This window comes from Hippoglossus hippoglossus, chromosome 23 (genome assembly GCF_009819705.1).
Source record: "Hippoglossus hippoglossus isolate fHipHip1 chromosome 23, fHipHip1.pri, whole genome shotgun sequence".
Taxonomy (NCBI): Eukaryota; Metazoa; Chordata; class Actinopteri; order Pleuronectiformes; family Pleuronectidae; genus Hippoglossus; species Hippoglossus hippoglossus.
In genome coordinates, this window is record NC_047173.1 from 7,672,135 (window position 1) to 7,693,631 (window position 21,497).

The following is a 21,497-nucleotide window of genomic DNA, read 5'->3' on the forward strand; positions in this document are numbered from 1 at the left end:
AGACAAAAATAACTTATGAAGTCAAAAATGAAATATTTTAATGTTTCTTTGTGCAACTTTGACTTATGGGGAGAAAAATCATTGTTTATCTCAAGTGTTTCTTTTCCAGAAGTAAAAAAAAAAATGACAATAAATGTTATAGCTTAATGTAAAAAGAAAAAGTTGTGTGTGTCATTAAAAAAGGAAGAAATTAAGGTCAACACACAAGTGCCCACAATCGATATTTCCCCAAATCCTTCTTCTCCCAGTTCAAATTATTCTTCAGACCAAATCAATTTGAAGGAACAAGAAACAAAAGAATAGTTTATTAATATTGCTACTTCTTCTGATTATGACCTTATTCTGGTAATCAGAATACGTGGCAGTGTTTCATTCAGATTGTCTTAATCAGATTACTATTGGAATATTAGTGTATATTAAGTATGATTTTGAATACAAACTTGTAATTTAATATTTGACATTTACATACTGACTCTTGGACAACATCATTCACCCGAGATTGAGGCTTGAAAACAAGACTTGGAGAGAAGTAACACAAATCCATGTGATGTCATTAAAATAAGCTTTATTGAAAATGGGGGGGAAAGCATGGGATATTTTAGCTTTGCATGTGTTTCAGATGAAAATGTCTGTCCAAGCTCACAACACTTGATAATTGTGGATGCCTGCTCCTCTGCATTCCCTTCATCCTGATCCAGTTCCATTCCTCTGTCGCAAGTCGCCAGCGCCGGCAAGGCAGTAGATTGCGCAGTCATCTCCATAACGGGAGCAACGTGACAACCCGACCAACAGCACAAACTACTACCTCAGCCAGCGCCTGGCCTCTTTTACTCAGCAGCTGTTCGCCTTCTGTCGTCCTCTTGAAAGATCTCCTCACTCCAGTGTCTCAGCCTCGATCTCCATTCAGCCTGTGTCGCTGTGCGTAAAAGCGCACGGGGGGGAGAGAGAGAGAAATGACGTGCGCGTAAAACGTGGCCGCAATAAAGCGAGACAAAAACCCCACCCTGACTGTGAACATTAAACAAAAAACACCTCTTGCACCTTTCCCCAGTTCCCTAAACCCGCTGCTCTCCTCGATTGACCTCAGTGGAAGTGACATGTGGCAGGTATGAGATGCTGGAGCCCTGCGTGCGTGGATTGGTTTCTGAGGAGCACAGGCGACGTTCATCCTTATTTCCCCCCCCCCCCGCATCCAAAAATGTGCCTGGTGGCATTAGTGTTCATCTTAACACAAGTGGCACTAAAACGGAGACTAAATTATAACAATGGGAGGGAAAAGAAAAAGAAATTCTGTACCCTGCGTATCTAAATCATCCAATTACGCATGGAAGATATCGCCGCAGAGACATTATCTAACATGTGCACTCATATATAATCACGTGTGGGATGAAGAAAAATCGGGAGGCAAAGAGTGATTGTTAAAGCATTTAGTTTAAAAACCAACTGAGATTAATGAGGAATAAAAGCCACGGTAGCTTGAAACTCACATGCTCTGATTGCGTAAAATGTAAAAATCCCACATCGGCTCCTCGCTCACGATTTTTCCTCCTCTATTGTCTCTGCTCTCTCGCTGCAGGGAGATGCAAAATAAAAGTTGTCACGGTGTCAAATCCTCCAGATTTAAACCACAGCGAGGCGAGACGGGTTTTCTTCTCCTCCCTCTCCGGCTCCGGTCTGACGGTCTGATGTGTGTCTGTGTCTTTGGGGGGTGGGGGTGTAGGCACGACCAGAGACAGGAAACGAATGCAGAGGTCCCACTCCGACTGTTTTTTTCCCCAAAATACCAGCAGAGGGTTGGTTGAGTTGAGGCCCCTTCAGTGAGCGCCCTCTGCTGGTTGCAGTCAGGAAAAAAAAGGAAAAACTCGAGATTCTACTATTATAGCAATTGTCATAAAAATATTTGAATTGTCGATTAAAAAAAAGTATTATAATTATTACATATGTTATGATAATTAGAATGAAAATTAGTATTGATGTACAGGACTATTTCTACATATTGCATCTTATTGCTGATATTATTCGGGGGGGTTCAATTCATATATATATATATATAAATCGTCTTAATCTTTAGAAAAAAATCTCTAAAGGAATCAAAGGCAAACCCGGAAGTACCAGAGCGTTCATCACCGCACTCTCGACGGAATTTTTATATAAGGCGGAAGTGGAGGATGTGTTATTATGGTTGTAAACATGTCTTTTAGCCACAGGAAATATTATCGTTCTTTTCGGGGAAAGTGGATATTTATGAATCAAACATTTTTAACGTGGCAGTGAAACCTCGCGTTTACCTGAACGCAGATTTGTTTTCGTCGTTTCAACGAACATTTTTAAAACAACGCTGCCTTCAAGTGCTGTTGGAAATATTAATGTTGTCCGACAAAATGGTACAAGAATGTCAAATTCATATCAACCGTACATAGTTACGCATGACGCCTAAATTGCGATCACGTACTGGCCATGTTCGAAACAGTAATTTCATATATGCACCCTTTTTATACACAGTCTATGATCCACACATTAGTTTTGTTGTTGTGCATGTATGTTTAATTTCTACTCGAATGCTCTAGTCGTCAATTCGATTTAAGGATACCTATGGAATCTGCACTGTCGCGTTCACAGTATAAAATAGCATTAAAAAGTAAAAGTTGTTGCAAAAACAGTCACTGACAAAACAACATAACCAGCGTACTGGAAAGTAGTGGAGTAAAGTCCGAGTGTCCGTGAACGCACCACAGCAGCTCTCCCAACCTTGCTAGTTGTTAGCACGTCGGCTAACGCGGCTACAGACGACGTTAAATTCCACAGAGAGCGACATTCGGCGAAGTAAAGCAAATGGATTTACGCTCATTTCCCACGTGACTCCGGGGAACCCACCGAGGACCCCGCGGACCGGCGGCGCCATCCACTTTCTCAGCTCGCGTTAGCTGCGCAACGGGCTAAGCTGATTGTAGCCAGTCAAATTAGCTGTATGCTAGTTTTCCATTGCCTCGAATGCCTCAATGAATGGGGGTGGATGCAGTGAGTGAAGACATCAGTCAACAATGTACGCCTGCTCCTGCTAGCTTCCTCCCTGTGGTCCTCAGCTATCAGGTGCCCCGAGAACAGTGGACTTTATTCGGGCAAACCCGACAACTCGCGTCGTTGCGAACGCCACCGAACACGGACGGCCAACAACACTTCGCCCTGTGGAGTATAAGTTTGTGGGGAAATGCATCATCGCGAAGAAATCGTGCATTGCCCAGGTACACAGACTTAGCCGTAGCCCGGTTAGCTTGCGTAACGTAGTGTCACCGGCCAGTGATTGGAAGAGCCCGTGTGTGTTTGTGTTTACAAAGTTAGTTTCGCATTGTTTTGGACGTCCCCGGATCGGGTCTCTGCCGCGGACTTGATTTATGTGAAGCTGTCATCCGTGAGGCGAGATGACCGCGTCTCGGACTGACCCTGCCCTCCGTCCCAGGTAGGGGAGTGGTGGCGGCGGTGGAGACTCCCCGGCCCGGCCTGTTCTGGCCCTCCGTTTACGGATCATGGGAAAAGACTAATCAGAGGAATTGGCCGTTTTATTTATGCATCCGCTGTCAAAGCATCAGACGATGATTTGCGATCGACCCTTGATTGATCAGTGATTTGCTGTTTAGAGGATTTTCAAAGGATCATGATGGACACGGAGGAAGTTCCCCAAGAAGAAAATCATTGGAAGTGATGACCATGGGCTGTTGAGCTCCACTCGGTGCATTTTCTCTCATATTATCCTTAAAGACTGTTTCACTGGAAACTGCTCCAACATGTCGTTTGCGGAGTTCGTCCCCCCGCCCGAATGCCCGGTTTTTGAGCCCAGTTGGGAGGATTTCTCGGACCCTTTAGGATTCATCAACAAGATCCGACCCATTGCAGAGAAAACGGGCATCTGCAAGATCCGACCCCCAGAGGTAAACTCCTGTCATTTCCCACATTGAAATAATAATCCTCTTGATTAAAATCTACGAGGATACGATCCAACGCTGCTTTGCTTCGGGCCTGCGTGAATTTTGCGACATGACTACTTGCCATTACTCCTAATAGAGGTCAAATGAGGCTTAATTTATCTGCCATCATGTGCATCTTTGCATTTGAATGGCACTGGATTTCATTTGTTGCTCAGGAAAAAAGTTTGTAAAAGACAAAGTACATTCAGCAGTTCCAAAAAAGGTCCATTTGTTGTTGTTTTCCTGGTGGCTAGCCAAGTTGCACTACAACCATTGTACCACGTTAGCTGCGAAGATGCGACATTGAGCCACGCGCAGGCCTGTAGCCCCTGTCAGAGCATTACCCATATTTATGTAATGTAAATGATGTGCTGTATACAAATTAATATCAGACCACGTTTTCACTGTCCAGGACCTTCAATATGTTTGGATGGTGTTGTAGACACATGCAAATAACCAATAAAATACGTTTGAACTTTCCAAGATCTTAGGATGATGTGTTGTATACACATGTAAATAACCACCAGACCACGTTTTAACTTTCTAGGAGCTATAATATGTTTAGAGGATGTGTTGCATACACACACAAATAGTCATCAGAGCACAGTTTTACTTTCTAGGACTTTTAATTAGTTTGAATGTGTCTGTGTGACATAAATTAAACTATAGCAACTTTAACTGTCAGTTTGTATACAAAGTTGTACTGCACGATAAAAGGCTCAACTGCACTTGGCCATGAGTATTATGTTATTAATACAGTTTTAATCTCTAACTTCACTAAATAACATCTGCTCATGTTCTTTGTTTTCCTCTGACATTGATTCGTTCCAAGTTGCAGCGTTGCATCTGTCACCCACTCATTATTGATGTGATTTTTTAGGAAGAGTGTTGTTATGCTTCTGTTTCCTGTCTATCAGGACTGGCAGCCTCCATTTGCCTGTGACGTACGCAACTTTCGCTTCACTCCCAGGGTGCAACGGCTGAACGAGCTCGAGGTGAGTTTACCAAGAACATGCGTCTTTGCCAAGAAGATGCATCATGCCATAATAACTGTAATAATGAGCAAAGGTGAATCTCAAGCGTTGCTTTATTAAGAGGATAAAATGAACATTCATTTGCATTCAGTTTAGAAATGAGAAAGAGTCTTTTAACATTGTTCACTGCTCCATGATTTGGTAGTAACTCATCAATTCTCTCTCTCGACCCTGTTCTGACCTGGTATTAAAATGTGTCACGAGTGTGTCTTGTGATCAGAGCTCACTTTCCCGCTCTATATGAAAATAATCACATATGTCATTTGTGCTCATGAAGACCAAATTATGGGGTTCTTACCCAGTCTGAGTAGACGGATGTGTCTGTAACTGTGTGAGAGAGAGAATTCAGGAGGGACGGAATGAATCGAAATGAATCGAATGAATCCATGAATCGATTCATTCATGGATTCCGTAGAGCTACTATGACAAAATATTATGCAGTGATCAGTTTTGAAATTGCTGCGGTGCACACAGACAAATTATCACTTATCACAAGGTTCTCACTTAATTTCAGTGTGTTCGTTTATCAAAGTGCAGCCATTCTGGTATAATATTGCCTGAGGTGTCCGGTCTAGTGTGCATAACAGCAGAACGTAAGGCTCCTGCATTTAGAGTCTGTCCTCTCTCTTCCTTCTCTCTCCTACACGTCCAGGCGCTCACTCGGGTCAAGCTCAACTTTCTGGATCAAATCGCAAAGTTCTGGGAGCTGCAGGGATCCAAGATTCGATTCCCTCATGTGGAGAGAAAGACGTTGGACCTCTATCAGCTTAGCAAGGTAAAACTAGACGGATATGAAAATAACACTACTCCGATGACATTTGTAATTTGTTTTACGATGTGGATAAATACTGTCAAAACTTGGGCGGATCTTATGTTTGACTGCTGCTGCATGTATTGATTCAGTTGCCTTACCTTTTGTTATGCATACGTGTGTGTGTTTCAGATTGTGTCGTCCGAGGGTGGCTTTGAGATGGTGTGCAAAGAGAAGAGGTGGTCCAAGGTGGCGAGCCGAATGGGCTTTCCATCTGGGAAAGGCGCCGGCTCATTGCTCCGCTCCCACTATGAGAGGATTCTTTACCCCTACGAGCTCTTTCAGTCTGGAGCCACGCTTACCGTGAGTGGGGCTTACTGCTGTTCATTCACGTCATGTCTGCATGATATAAACAATTCTGTCACTTGCATGAAAATAGCAAATAAACAAGAAAATAAGAAGGTTTTCTTTCACACTCATGTTTTCCCCAATCAGGGCATCCAGAGGTTGTATGATGAGGGCGATGATGGGGAGGAAGTAGATGAGGGAGTTGGTGACGAGGCGGTGGAGGAAGAGGAGCAAGATGAGGAGGAGGAGGAGGAGGATAAAGACGGGGAGGGTGATGCTACGCAAACCAAAGATCAGCTTCTGCCTGAGAGGCGGTCCAGGCGCCTTAAGTCTGAGGTAAACAGAAAACAACAGCATGACTTATTAATAACTGTCAGTTTGGCTGGGAGACTGTGTCACATGATAGAAAGTTAAATTCCTGCTCCAAATAGGTCGTAGTTGTTTTAAAACTGGCTAATCTCCTTTTAGCATCTCTGTCACTGCCCTGCCCAGATTCCTAGACGTGGCAGATATGCTCCCCTGAGGCCGTCTTAGCCTAGATCCACAATACTATTTCCTCGTTTGTAAATGCATATGTGCATGTGAGTGGTCAACTGATGGGCATTGTCAGGCGTGTTACTATAGATGGGGATTAAAAGGGATATAGAGCCAAAACACTCATGTGGACTGAGATTGGTCTATTTTAAAAATGCTGGTTTCAAACAAAATGTAGTGACTCTGTTTCACACTTTTCCATTTTTGTTGCTGTGTTTCTCCTAGAGAGAAAACAAGGAGCCAAAAGGCCTGAAAATCTTCGGCGCAAGTCCCAAGATGGTGGGCTTGGAGATCGTGTCAGCTGGTACGGAAAGTTTTTGATTGACGTGTATGTTTAAACACATGGGAGGCACCAAAAATAAAAAAAAGTAACTGAGACAATTTCTTTTCTTGTATCTGCAACTTTCAATTAGATGACGGATTCAACAAGAAGCAGCGTCACTTAAAAGCCCAGGCCTTTGCCATCAAAATGAGACCTCGCAAGGAGACGCTGGAGGTGAACTTTGTGAGTAGTAGTCCTGTATGTTTGACAATTGCCTGATTTCTGACATTGATTGTATCCTCAGTAACTCTGTATATGACCATCCCTGTATATTTTCTAACACCAACCCCCCCCCCCCCCCACCCTGCGCGCAGATCGACCTCTACCTCTGCCTTGTGTGCGGTCGTGGCGACGAGGAGGACCGGCTCCTGCTGTGTGACGGCTGTGACGACAGCTACCACACCTTCTGTCTGATCCCGCCTCTGCAGGATGTGCCCAAGGGGGACTGGCGCTGCCCTAAGTGTGTTGCCGAGGTAACGCTCTCGGGCCAATTTCGATTCTCAAAGTTAATTTATATTCATTCATACTTTTCAATCTGTTTATCATTTGTTCTTTCCATATTCAACAAAAATAAAGTTAGGGTTAGAAGAGAAAGATTTATTATAATATCTGATCCCAAAAATCTCTTCGATTTTGGATTCTGTATTGATTATGGAAAGTACGATTCTTTCCAATCCTCAAATGTGAAAACAAACATCCTAAAACCCCTCCGATGTAATTTCACATTGTGGTATTGTCTCGTATGATAAGAATTGTTTTCTTATCGCTCTGTCATCCTAATCGTATCTGTGATATATATAAATAATTTTTGTGGTTATTGCCCTGTTGCTGTATAAACTCCTGATGTAATCAATCTGTTGTCCACCTCCCCCACAGGAGTGCAGTAAGCCCAGGGAGGCGTTTGGCTTCGAGCAGGCTGTAAGAGAGTACACTCTGCAGAGCTTCGGAGAGATGGCTGACCACTTCAAGTCGGACTATTTCAACATGCCCGTACACGTACGTCAAATCCACATTTTTAAGCTAGAATACGCCAATTGTACTTTTTCGTTTGTGCTACAGATACGACTTGCATCCACCCTTCTTCAGAGTTTTAGAGCCACTAAAACTGAGAAGTTTGGAAATGCTGCTGGCCCCATTTTAGTTTGAGAACTGAAACGTATTAGTACAGATGTGCCCTTAGAAGGGAAATGTGTTGCTTTCAGGCTTTTGAAGTGAAAAGGTAAGGCGGGGATTCTCATTAGTTCCACTTTGTGCCTCCAGATGGTTCCCACGGAGCTGGTGGAGAAGGAGTTCTGGCGCCTGGTCAGCAGCATCGAGGAAGATGTCATCGTGGAGTACGGCGCTGACATCAGCTCCAAAGAGGTGGGCAGCGGATTTCCTGTCAGGGACGGCAAGAGGAGGCTGTTGGGCGACGAAGAGGTGAGAGCAACTGCAACTGGTTGGCTAAGGCATACAAGCTCCGGGCAGTAATTCTAGTTATTTCTCCACATCTAATCATGAAATGTTTTTTTCCCCTGTACGTCTTGTTCAACATCATGAACGCACCAAAAACTGAGGCGCTCTCTCACCTCGCTGTCTTGCCAATTTAGCACATTCACCCGGGTTTCACGTTTCCATCACTGCTGATCAGAGCAGATAAAAGCTGATTGTATCTATTCCTATTGCAGACAAAATCCCAGACGTTAATGCATGTTTGTGGGTTTTTGACAAGTGGAAAAGACGCTTTACAATCAGTTAATTATTTTCTTAAATATTCTATAAAATCGTTATAACAATACAACACTGTTAATTGATATTCAAATGTGTGCTACTGACACCACCGGCGTTATTTAATTCCTCAGACTTCAATTTAATAGATGCTCTAAAATCCTTTTTCTCTTGTATTTAATTACACTATTATGATGTAAAAACATGACGTTTTCCCTAAAGTGAAATAGAGTGAAATATTGCCTCTCTTGTCAGGAGTATGCCAACTCGGGCTGGAACCTGAACAACATGCCGGTGCTGGAGCAGTCAGTGCTCACCCACATCAATGTGGACATCTCAGGCATGAAGGTACCCTGGCTTTACGTGGGCATGTGTTTCTCCTCGTTCTGTTGGCACATCGAGGACCACTGGAGTTACTCCATCAACTTCTTGCACTGGTGAGACTTTTTTTCACCACCTCTGATACTTCTGTACAGAAGCAAACATAAAATCCACTGTTTAAAGCAAAAATAAATATACAATATATTACAATAAATAACGCTGACAACTGAAAAAGTCAAACGAAGTAATTGAGTTATTCATGCTCATGTGAATTAATTTAATTCTGTCCCACTGGAAATTGAGGTAAATATCTTTAATGCTAATTTATTCCTTTCTGTTCTTTCCAGGGGTGAGCCGAAGACGTGGTACGGCGTGCCAGCCTCTGCAGCAGAGCAGCTGGAGGCCGTGATGAAGAAGTTGGCTCCAGAGCTGTTTGACTCGCAGCCAGACCTCCTCCATCAGTTGGTCACCATCATGAATCCGAACGTCCTCATGGAGCACGGCGTCCCTGTACGTGTCCCTGGGCCTGCGGTTGATATTTGATCTGATTATTGGTTGTATGTTCCATGTTGTTTATCAACCACACGTTTGTACCTCCCCTCCTCAGGTGTACAGGACCAATCAGTGTGCAGGGGAGTTTGTGGTGACCTTCCCCAGAGCCTATCACAGCGGCTTCAACCAGGGCTACAACTTCGCTGAGGCTGTTAACTTCTGCACTGCTGACTGGGTGAGGGGAAACACACTTCTCACTCTTCTTCTTGCTCTTCCTCTTCTTCCTCTTTAAATTCTTCCTCTTCTGCTTACTCTTATAGTTATTACTCTTTCTCTTCTTCTTCATCTCCCCCTTCTTCCTCCTCCTCTTCTTTTTCATTTCCCCAACTACTCCTTCTACTGCTTCTTCTACAACTGTTCTACTAAAACAATGTTTTTCATTGAACATGGATGTTCATTTTCCACTCATGCTCTTCCTCAGTTGCCTATGGGTCGTCAGTGTGTGGCCCACTACAGGCGACTCCACCGCTACTGCGTCTTCTCACACGAGGAGCTGCTGTGCAAGATGGCTGCAGATCCAGAGAGCCTTGACGTGGAACTGGCTGCTTCTGTCTTCAAGGAAATGGGAGATATGATGGTGGAGGAGACAAAGCTCCGACACGCCATACGAGAAATGGTAAGAGGGATTTTGGTCCTGGTAAAAGATGGTAGTCTGGCTTTAAAGCTGGGTTTCATCTGTGGGTTGTAGTAGTATGCCTAAGTTTCATATTTTCATTAGTTCTCTTTCCTCCCTACCTACAGGGGGTGCTCTCCTCAGAACAAGAGGTTTTTGAACTGGTGCCCGATGATGAGCGCCAGTGCTACAAGTGTAAAACAACCTGTTTTCTGTCCGCGCTGACTTGCACCTGCAGCCCCGACCGTCTGGTTTGTCTTCACCACGCAGAAGATCTGTGCGACTGTCCGCTCGGCAACAAGTGTCTCCGGTGAGAGGATTTTTTTTTTAGGCACAATACCAGTTTAGTTAGGTCTAATAAAAGAATAACTTTAAGTCAAATATTTGTAATTACAAGCATACTAGCTGTAGCCACACAAACCATATCAACTAGTGTTTGCCATGATATATTTCAGGTATCGTTATGATCTGGAGGAGTTTCCGTCCATGCTTTATGGGGTGAAGACACGGGCTCAGTCCTATGACACGTGGGCAAAGAGGGTCACAGAAGCCCTGGCTGCAGACCAGAAGAACAAGAAAGGTTTTATATACTTTATTAGTGCAACAAAATACATTTCCCCAAAAAATCTATTCTTGTTCTGGTGTCTCATTGTTCCACTTCATGATTCTTTTGTGTCTGACAGATCTTATTGAGCTCAAGGTTTTGCTGGAGGACGCCGAGGACAGAAAGTATCCAGAGAACAGTCTGTTCCGACGCCTCAGGGAGATGGTCAAAGAGGCGGAGACGTGCTCCTCTGTAGCTCAGCTGCTGCTCAGCCGAAAGCAGAGGCACAGGTGAGCGGCAGGTGTTTTTTGTGAATGTATACGGTGTGCAGGGCTCAAAAGTCCACAGCATGGGGAGCTCTTCTCTCACAGTAAACACTTTTCCGGAGGGTGATGAAACGGCTCCTAGCAGCGTTTTCTAATACTAATCCGCCACATCTCGACGGAGCTGAATCCAGCCATGACAGTCTCCTGCTGCTGCAGCAATAAATAGAATTAAGAAACTAAAGCGTTTTCTGAACATTGGAGCCTGTAAACCTTTTCAAGTAGTGCCCCCTCAAATTAAAATTGTGAACCCAAAAATGAGCTTGGAAATCGAGGAGAAACTAAATCAGGACTCTTTTTCCATGTGTGTGTGCAGCGGTCGTCTGCGTTCCGAGAACACTCGTAACCGCACCAAGCTGACGGTGGACGAGCTCAAGGCTTTTGTGGATCAGCTCTTCAGGCTGCCCTGCATCATCAGCCAGGCCCGACAAGTCAAAGTTAGTCCCGTCAACACCCACACTCCAATAGTCCTATTCAGTTGTTGTTCTTCCCTTTTTCAAATTTTTTCCTATAAACCCCCTTCTTTCTCTCTCAAAATGACGACTCTATCTTCTTTTGGGCCCAATCTCTGTCTTTTACCTCCAACGTCTCCAGGAGTTACTGGAAAATGTGGAGGACTTCCATGAGCGAGCCCAGGCGGCGCTGTCGGACGAGATGCCTGACTCCTCAAAGCTGCAGGTGCTGTTGGATCTGGGCAGCGGGCTGGACGTTGAGCTGCCTGAGCTTCCGAGGCTCAAACAGGAGCTCCAGCAGGCCCGCTGGCTTGATGAGGTAGACTGGAATAAGAGCTTCTGTCTGTCTGTGTGGTTAAAACGAACTGAGGTCTCATGCAACATACTGTCCTTCCCAGGTTCGCGTCACCCTGGCCGATCCCCACCGGGTCACCCTGGAGCTGATGAAGAGACTGATCGACTCCGGGGTGGGTCTGGCTCCGCACCACGCCGTGGAGAAGGCCATGGCCGAGCTACAAGAGATCCTGACTGTCTCAGAGAGATGGGAGGATAAGGCTCGTGGCTGCCTGCAGGCAAGGTAAGGCTGCACTAATTCAAATGAGGATACACATTTGTAAAGACTTCCTTTCCCACAGTGGTGTTAAACATTTATGAAAGCATCACACGCTACAGATTTTAAGCCAGATTTGTCACTTTTGAAAGTCTCAGTCAAAAGTCCCAGTGCAATTTATATTGCACTGGGACTTTATATTAACTGCATCGGGCTTGGAAAGAAAAAGCAGTTTTCTCTCGTGCTCGAGTTACGTTTGGAAATAAAAATGCAGCCCAACTCTCTGTTCTTTACAACTGAACTGCTTCATGATTTCCTCCACAACGACTGCAAGTCATGGCGTGTGAACTTGTCTGTACAAAATAGCTCCATGACTCATACGTGATCACCCCATGTCTCTTTGTCCTCATATAACCCCAGGCCTCGACACAGCTTGGTGACCTTGGAGAGCATTGTGCTGGAAGCTCGTAACATCCCAGCATATCTGCCAAATATTTTGGCCCTCCGAGAGGCCCTACAGAAGGCTAAGGAGTGGACCTGCAAGGTGGAGGCCATCCAGAGCGGCAGCAGCTACGCTTACCTGGAGCAGCTGGAGAGTTTGCTGGCCAGGGGTCGCTCCATCCCTGTCCGGCTAGATCCGCTCACCCAGGTAGAGTCTCAGGTAGCGGCAGCCAGAGCCTGGAGAGAGAGAACTGGTCGCACCTTCCTCAAGAAGAACTCCACATACACGCTGCTCCAGGTGGGTAATCATAAGTCAAGGAGGGAGTTGTTGTTGATTTGATGCTTGGCTGGGAGGTGGGAATTACATTGGGCTATGATGGTGGATCTGAATACAAAACGACAAAGTTGGGTGAAAAATTAATTTACACATGGGGTGGAAAAACAGCGGAATGAAAAGTTGGTCTCTTCTCATAGGTTCTCAGTCCTCGCGTCGACATTGGGGTGTACGGTAACAGCAAAAGCAAGCGGAAGCGTGTGAAGGAGCTCATGGAGAAGGAGAGAGGCGGCTTTGACCCTGACGCACTCAGCGACCTCGAGGAAAGCCTGGAGGAGGTCCGAGACCCTTCCACTGTCGTCGCAGCCTTCAAATCCAAAGAGCAGAAAGAAGTGGAGGCCATCCACTCACTCCGAGCTGCCAACCTTGCCAAGATGGCCATGGCCGACCGCATCGAGGAGGTAAAGTTCTGCCTGTGTCGAAAGACGGCCAGCGGCTTCATGTTGCAGTGCGAGCTTTGTAAGGACTGGTTCCACGGAGCGTGCGTGCCTCTGCCTAAGACGGGAACCCAGAAGAAAGTGGGCGTGGGCTGGCAGAGTAACAGCAAAGACTCTAAATTCCTGTGTCCGCTGTGTCAGCGGTCCAGGAGGCCGAGACTAGAGACAATTCTGTCGCTGCTGGTGTCGCTGCAGAAGCTGCCGGTGCGTCTGCCAGAAGGAGAGGCTCTCCAGTGTTTGACCGAGAGGGCAATGAGCTGGCAGGTACGCAGAGAAATTATACTACTGATCAGAGATTCTCAGGTTGCACCACCTTTATTGTGAGCGCTTTTGATCTCTACTAAGCACTCACCTTTTCACTGGTCTAAATGTCCCACTAGGACCAAGCGCGTCAATCTCTCGCCACTGAGGAGTTGTCCTCGGCACTGGCAAAACTGTCTGTGCTGAGTCAGCGGATGGTGGAGCAAGCGGCGAGAGAGAAAACAGAGAAAATCATCAACGCTGAGCTTCAGAAAGCTGCTGCCAACCCTGACTTACAGGTATCAAACTTTGAAAGATTGAATGATTTAAATGATCTTGGTTTATGTTCTCATACTTGAGTCAGATTCTAGGTGGTGTAGTGTAGTTTGCGTGGCCTCTACTGGGGCTGATGTAAGTATGGAATAGACCAGAAGATGGCACTAATAACACATTATCACAGTCTAAAGTGTGAAGAAATGAAGGGACTTACAGGTATCAGATCGTAGTAAACATTCAGATTGTATAAAATTTGGTCTTAAATTATGGGGCAGTAGTTTGCAAACCTAGCGTCCAGTCAATGAAACCAGATTGGAGGTGAATCAAAGCTACTTTGACTCATAAATACAATAAAATATTTATTTAAAATATGCCGTCAACATGGAGCATCTTCCGACTCAAAAAGGGTCTCAGAAGACTTTCAAAGAGACAAGACATTCATCAGTTCACAGACAAACTCTAAGAAACTGTAGAAGTCCAAAGACACAGAGCAGAGGGATCAGTGAGGTAAAAATAAAAGGAATCGTTGAGTAACGGCTTAAAGGCATTATTTTAACTGGTTATCCCCGAGCTGGCTGTTTTCCAGCTGAAGCTCAGTAGAAGATGAAGAAGGGTGATGCAGCAGGACAATGACCCGGAGCATCGATCTATTTCGCTTCTAATTGTGGGATAATGTAATTTGTCATCACTTCGCCTGGCATTCTTTTGGTTAGGGGATTTTGACAGATTTATTGCACTAAATAAATCCAAGAGCAGAGGAGAAATATTTTACATTCACACAGAAGCAGCATGAGCACAAGGAGAAGAGCTGTAGCTGGAGCACAGGAAATCTAATGCTAAACATTACAAGTGCTGAGTCAGTTTCCCCCCCCCCCCTCACCAGGGCCACATCCAGACTTTCCAGCAGTCGGGTTTCAGCAGAGCCACGTCACCTCGCCAGTCTTTGGACTACGATGACGAGGAGACGGACTCAGACGAGGATATTAGGGAGACCTACGGTTACGATATGAAGGTGAGTGAGGCAGAATTGAGTGACCTTGTTCAAAGCCCATGTTAGCGAGCAGGATGTTTTTTTAAATTCTTTTGTCTCTGTTCTTCTCTTTGTTTTAGGACCCAGGTGAGGTGAAGCCCTACCTGTTCTGTGACGAGGAGATTCCCGTCAAGTCCGAGGAGGTGGTCAGTCACATGTGGCCGGCTGCCACGCCCTCCTTCTGTGCCGAGCATGCCTACTCCTCCGCCTCCAAGTCCTGTGTGCAAAGTGAGGCCCCATTAACTTTTTCCACCCCCGTCACTCAATGTGCTTTGTTGACTCTGCATATCTATCCCTCTCTCTCTTTTTTTCTCTTGACCTTTCAAGCTTTAATGATTCAAATTCAGTTTTTCTATATTCATACTCACATTTTTAATTACACTCTTGAGAAATTAGAGATTCCAGTTTTTCTTTGTGCCTCTGTCACCTCACACTCAAAATGTATCATTTCAGACATTAGCACACCCAGAAAGCAGCCCAGGAAGACCCCTCTCATCCCTCGCAGCCTGGAGCCGCCGGTGCTGGAGCTGTCCCCGCAGGCGAAGGCCCAGCTGGAGGAGCTGATGATGCTGGGAGACCTGCTGGAGGTGTCCCTGGATGAGACCCAGCACATCTGGAGGATCCTGCAGGCCACGCACCCCCCCTCTGAGGAGAGATTCCTGCAGGTCATGGAGGTAGGGAGGGCATTTGTTACGCAACCTCAGGATTGTGTTTGAGTCAGTTGTTGTGGTTGGTTCTGGTGAAGACTTTTGCAAACGCAGGTCAAATTTAGGAAAGTAGTCCCTGGAAGAAATACTGAATTATAGCTTCATCGTTTCCTTGTGTTCTACAGCCCGACGATTCTCTGATGGACAAGCCCCTGAAGCTCAAGCTCAAAGATGCCGAGAAGAAGAGGAAACGGAAGCTGGAAAGAGCCGAGCACCACCACATGCTGATGGCCGCCGCAGCCGTGGGCGGGGGCCAGGTGATGGGAGAAATGCGACCGGCCAAGTCCAAGGAACTGAAAAGGGTCGGCCTGGAGCTCGGCCTGGGCGGGAAACCCAAGAAAAAGAAACTAAAGCTCAACATGGACAAAAACCGAGAGATGAAGCAGCTCGCCAAACGGTTAGCCAAGGAGGAGAAGGAGAGGAAGAGAAAGGAGAAGGCGGCCGCCAAGGCAGAGGCCGTCCGAGAGGGACTGGAGAAGAGGAAGGAGAAGAAGATCCTCGACATTCCCTCCAAGTACGACTGGTCCGGAGCTGAGGACTCCAATGATGAGAACGCTGTGTGTGCGGCTAAGAACTGCCAGAGACCCTGTAAAGATAAGGTAAGAACTCAGGTCATTGGCCTCCACTGGTTTAATGAAAAATAATATTGTGAAATATTTCTCTTGCTAAGATACGTCCGAGTTTCCACTCCTTAGATCAAGACCTGTGTTGGGAGGGTGTTTCAGGGAAAGAGGCACAAGGAGGTGAATCATAGATGATTGATAGGCACAGCGTTGGTTTAGCAATTAACAGTGGTCAAGTGACCATGTGACTGTGCACCTTTTTAAAACTCAAAGTTCTGTCTCCTTTAAATATTATTATAATCAATTAAATATTCCATTTAAATACAAAGCAATGCATTTAGTAGAAATATGGACACAATTAATGTGACTTTTTTAATTTAATTCAAAATCCCATTCTAAAATGTAATATTCACTTATGTCTCATTGATTCAAGACCTGCTGCAACTTTATATTTATATTTCTGTCAGTTATTTTCTGAATCCAAAACCACATTTTAAAACCCAAAGCACATTCACTTTATAATATATATAAATCTAATATTGAAAAAGGAAAAAAGCAGAAACCAGAGATTGTTTTGTATTATTTTCTTTAAATGATTGATTGAGTAAGAGTTGATAACATTTTACGTCAGTTGACTTATTGTTACAGCTCTAATATCATTTTCAAAAAAGACATCTCAATTTATATGTTCTGCGGAAATACATTTGAATATGTTGGAGTAATAATAAAAGATTCCAATACCATTTTTCCAATTCCGACACCTGGACTTTGCTTATTGGCCAATTCAATTAGTACCAATCCGATATCAGTGCATTTAAAAAACAGAATAACTTATATAATGTATTGTAATAGCGTTATGCTACTGACCCTGCTTGGAAGTGATGACTGCTTCCTTGTTGTATGACCTTGAACAGGTTAAACCCTTGGAAAAACAAATAGATACAGAGAATGAATGACATAGAACATATTTTATTTTCCAGTTTGACTGTCATAACTGAGAAAGAAAAACAAATGTATAAACCTGGGAAAACACTAGTGCCACCCCTCGAAATTGTAGTGTTGCATATGGCACATGTCGTTGATATATTGCCCAGAAAGTCCAACTACTGTCCCATTTTGAAGGCTCCTTCAAATGCAGTCGCTTCGCATTCCCGAGAAACAAAGGATACAACTGGTGAATCTTTCCCGTCCCAACCTATCTGAGGATTTATTGCAACGGTTTTTCAAAGGGGTAATGATGCCGGCAAGTGACAAAACGTCCTAGGCTCAAGTGTCACTCTTCAACTCAACTGAGCAGCTAACGTTACACAAGTTTAAAAACCAACATTAACAATGTCTCTTCATGTGCAACTCAAGCTTGTTGCCGATCACAGACAAGCCTCTGTTGACCAGAGCGTCTCATTTTGGTTCAGCATTCGTGGTCTCCTGTGCATCCTGAATCGAGACACAGCTTAGTTGTTTTGGAGCAGAGAAGAAGATGTTTTATCTCAATGAAATGCGCGGTAACAAATCCGTTAATAGATTTGCTTACTCGCCGATGCCTGACCCGCCGTTTCCGGCAGTAAATGCATTCCTTATGCGGGTATCGGAACATTTCTTCTAATAGTAAGTCGAACTGGTCTGTAAGATATTGCACAACCTCATGTATTAATTTTGAGACTGGGATCTTTCACATTTATTCATTTTTGAGTAAAATACAATCATTTGATCGTATAACATCACAACATCACTCTCTGATCACTCAACACCCCTCCTGCCGCTGTGACAGTTTTGCATTATTTTAGTGCATCTGCCATTTTTTTTGCCGTTCAGCTCTCGGCAAACGCTCTCATTCTGCAGAGTGAAATCTCTGTGCGTGCTCTGCTGATGTTGGACCACAGTGTTGGCTGAGTACATCATCAGTTGGAAAACTCTTGACCTGCTCAGTAACATCGCCCCCACACTTCGAGAGGCGGTAAATACCGGTTGATTCTTTGATAGGAACAAGCATACAGGTCGTTGAAACTGTAAACGCCTGGTGAATGATGTTCTTTTGTTGCTGAGGACAGAGTTAATAACAAACACATCTCAAAATGAAACGCAGAAAGCTGATAACCGCACTGGAACACCTTAAAGAGAGTTACATATAACGTATTAACAGGACACGCTGATGGGACTCATTTTTGAGACGGAGCTCCAGACTCAGCGGCGAGTTAACCAGTGGCCAGTCTCCTCCCCCCCCCCCTCTGTGCCCACGGGGCAGCCAATCGGAGCGGAGGAACTGGTAGGCCTGCAGCTCTGTGGGCGGAGCACAGATGATGTAATGACGAAGGTGCTGAGATATGCAGGCAGCACACGAAGCTGGGATCATTAACAGTTGTGTGGTGTTAATAAGAATGATGTTTCCTTCTCACTGCCAGTGAGCTCGTCCAGGATGTGATGAGCTGTGTCTTTACGTGTTCTCCTCATGTCCAACTTAGCATGTAAAATAAACCTAGTTCCTGTCCTAAAAAGGCAGAATCTTAAACACTAAAGATTTGAATTTCAAGAGTCCCTATTGTCATATGTTCAATAGAAACAGGCGTCACACTGTACTATGAAATTCGTCCTTTGCTAGGCCTCCAATTAAACATTAAAAAAGAGATTGAACACAAAAGAAAAAGGTCAAACACAAGGGTAAAGATTGGCTTACAAATAAAATAAAGTTTGATGAAAATAAAAAATATGAAAATATATATACACATATTATATTTTGTGCAAAGAACAGTGGAACCGTAAAGCAGCAGCAGAATCTTAAGGTGAACATTATTGCAACAGCTCCTGAAGTTCATAGTGTATTGTCGAGTGCGTGTTTGTGAAAGTGTCCATTCATGAGCCTGCTGTCCTGTGGGTGGAAGCAAGAAGCACAACACAACACTTTTAACCACATGGAGTTTATCTGTGGTCTGCGCAGAGAAAATTAGCGTGTGTGTTCAGTTTGGGTTTTTTTTGGCTCAGTATTCGACTAAATGACATCAATCAAACAATGACTGACTCACAGCTTTGCCGCGCGCTGTTAAAAAATGACACATTAGTGATGTTTTTTCCTTAAATTTGTGTTTAACTTGACAAACCACTGCCACATGTTTTTAGAGAGACGCCCAAAGCCGGCCCCACGGCTTTGGGCATCGTGTGACTTTGCTATCCGGAACGCTTTGAGGGAATTTCTGCCTGTTTGAATGACTCCAAACGTCCATTTGCTACTCAAGAGGGGGATTGGTTGAAATTTTGTGGTCAAAGGTCCCAGTCAGTGTGGCAATAACTCAAGATTCAAGAATAATGTGTTTGTATTAAGCTTAAAACCTAATTAATTATTGTCCTCAAGAGTCTCCACATTGGCCTGTCACTTTCTCTAAAAGAAATCAAGTTGGGAAAAATTTCACACGACACACACACACACAATAACACAACCACACAAGTCAGATGAGGATGACAACATATCAACTTGTCTGTGGTGCCTCCTCCGCTGCCTCAGTTAGGTGGAAAGCTAACAGGTGAGCCCACATGGTACAAAGTCGATAAACGGCCTCACCTTTGAACGTTACTTTGCAGTTCACCGTGTAGTATACAAAATACTTCCACACGCTGCTTCTCATGTACTTTGTATTGATTGGTTGTTTTGTCCATAAATGTCAGAACATTTTAAAAAATAACGATCTGTGTCTCCTGACCCTCCGCAGATTTCTTGTTTTGTCCATGAACCAAAGAATTTAGGAGCAAAGATATCCAAAAGTATTATCATTTTAGAAGCTGATATCAGATAATTTTAACTATTTTTCATTTAAAAAAACACTCAAACCGATAGATTATCAACACAGTTGCAGATGAATTTAGTAGTCGATTACTGATTGATTCATTGTTGCAGCTTTAATCAAGAGGTCAAGCTGATAGTCATCGCCCTCTGCTGGATCATGAGGCAAACTAGTTCAGACAATCTGATGCGCTTCTCGACTGTTTATTTTTAAATTGAACAGGTCATTCAAATCAATATTCGGATTTCAAATAAATAGTGACAACCCTACTACTTGTATAAGATGAGTTGGCGAAGGGATTCAAACTACCAGCACTGTCATTCCTCACTCACGCGTCTGCATTTGTCTCCGTGTGTGTATTTCCAGGTGGACTGGGTGCAGTGTGACGGCGGCTGCGACGAGTGGTTCCACCAGGTGTGCGTAGGCGTGACGTGCGAAATGGCCGAGAACGAGGACTACATCTGTGTGGACTGCTCGCGCAAGGCCACCGGGGCGACTGTGGGCATGACCGTGGAGGAGGTGGCGGAGGAGAGCGTGGTTGTGCTGGCGACATCCATTCAGAGTCTGCCCTCGTCTGTCGTGGCCTCGTGGTCTCACGTGGCCTCGGCCCCTCATCTAATCCCAACAACGTCACACCAGCAGCTCCACCAGCAGCAGCAGCAGCAGCCAGAGCCTCAGCAAGGCAGTTAGCGCTAAAACGACAGCCTAGGACTGACTTTGAAGACTGTACCTCACACGCAATGAGTTTAATACAAAACTGGAATCAGGCGAGCATTACAACCCATCAACCTATAAGACTGTACAGCTGCGGATTTGGAGAATAACCCCGTGTGAAGAAGAGGAGGGCCACACTCAGGGTGTTTCTGTGACTGCATCGATTACAGAGCACAAGATAAAAAGACGACATGCATCTGGGAGAATCCCGCTCTGACCGTGAGACATTTTCTCTCTGATCTATTCGGATGTGCAGCAAAGGTTGTTAATGCAAAGACGACACTTAGTCCTCCTGCAGCCGTTTTACGTCTAGAAACGTCCACCAGCTATTTCCCCCAGTTCCCTCTGGAATAACAAGTCACTTAACGTCCAGTCAAACAAACCCCAGCTGTTGTGTTCAGTGCAAACTGGCAAATAAACAAACATGTTCCCGTCGGTCGTGTTGTACTGGAAACCCTGAACCGCTCCTCTCTGTCCTCTGCCTGGCCCTTCAGATGGTTACTTCTCAATATGTAGGATGTCAGACTAGGAAAAAAACAAATGGTTGTAATGTAGTGGAATTATTTATAATGTACATAGCTTTTAAGCATTTAAACAAATGGATTGTGGCTTTTTTGTTTTCTCACCTTTAATAAACTATTCCTAGTCAAATAAGTGAAAACTGTGTTGTTGTTGTATTTATTTTTGCTTTAATTCACTTTTTTGCTTTTATCTACAGTGCTTTTACTAGTAGTAAACACACATTCATATATATCAGTTCCAAAAATGTCAAGATTCATGAATTATTTCCTTGGAAAATGGTTATAAAAAGGTGAAAATGCCCTGTTTAGCAATGCTGAAGAAAGTGATGTGCAAAATGTAATGATTTCTTCCCTGACCCGTGCTACCAAGTTTTGTGGAAACCCCTTCTCTTGTTTTTGTGTATTATTGTTCACAAACAAACAAATGGTAAGAGGTGAAGATTAAAAAAAG

The 21,497-nt window shown here is 44.4% G+C and overlaps 1 protein-coding gene and 1 long non-coding RNA gene across 2 annotated transcripts; one reads left to right on the forward strand and one right to left on the reverse strand.

Annotated features, from left to right (window-relative positions):
• Positions 1–551: 551 nt before the first annotated feature.
• LOC117757353 lies at positions 552–1,625 on the reverse strand. The gene is made up of 2 exons (XR_004613096.1): positions 1,488–1,625; positions 552–916 (listed from the first exon to the last, which is right to left on the reverse strand). It is a non-coding gene; the product is annotated as an uncharacterized LOC117757353 (long non-coding RNA).
• A 1,073-nt stretch (positions 1,626–2,698) lies between these two features.
• kdm5a (lysine (K)-specific demethylase 5A) lies at positions 2,699–21,186 on the forward strand. Its single transcript, XM_034578940.1, has 28 exons — positions 2,699–3,926; positions 4,880–4,957; positions 5,649–5,771; positions 5,940–6,110; positions 6,243–6,431; positions 6,855–6,933; positions 7,043–7,134; positions 7,266–7,424; positions 7,828–7,947; positions 8,212–8,370; positions 8,914–9,095; positions 9,327–9,489; positions 9,587–9,706; positions 9,953–10,147; positions 10,273–10,454; positions 10,600–10,724; positions 10,828–10,978; positions 11,328–11,448; positions 11,606–11,782; positions 11,862–12,040; positions 12,434–12,752; positions 12,929–13,489; positions 13,606–13,764; positions 14,625–14,753; positions 14,852–14,999; positions 15,225–15,445; positions 15,604–16,077; positions 20,178–21,186. The coding sequence occupies exons 1-28, from the start codon at positions 3,783–3,785 to the stop codon at positions 20,499–20,501; spliced, it is 5,244 nt and encodes a 1,747-aa protein (XP_034434831.1). The 5' UTR covers positions 2,699–3,782; the 3' UTR covers positions 20,502–21,186.
• Positions 21,187–21,497: the final 311 nt, after the last annotated feature.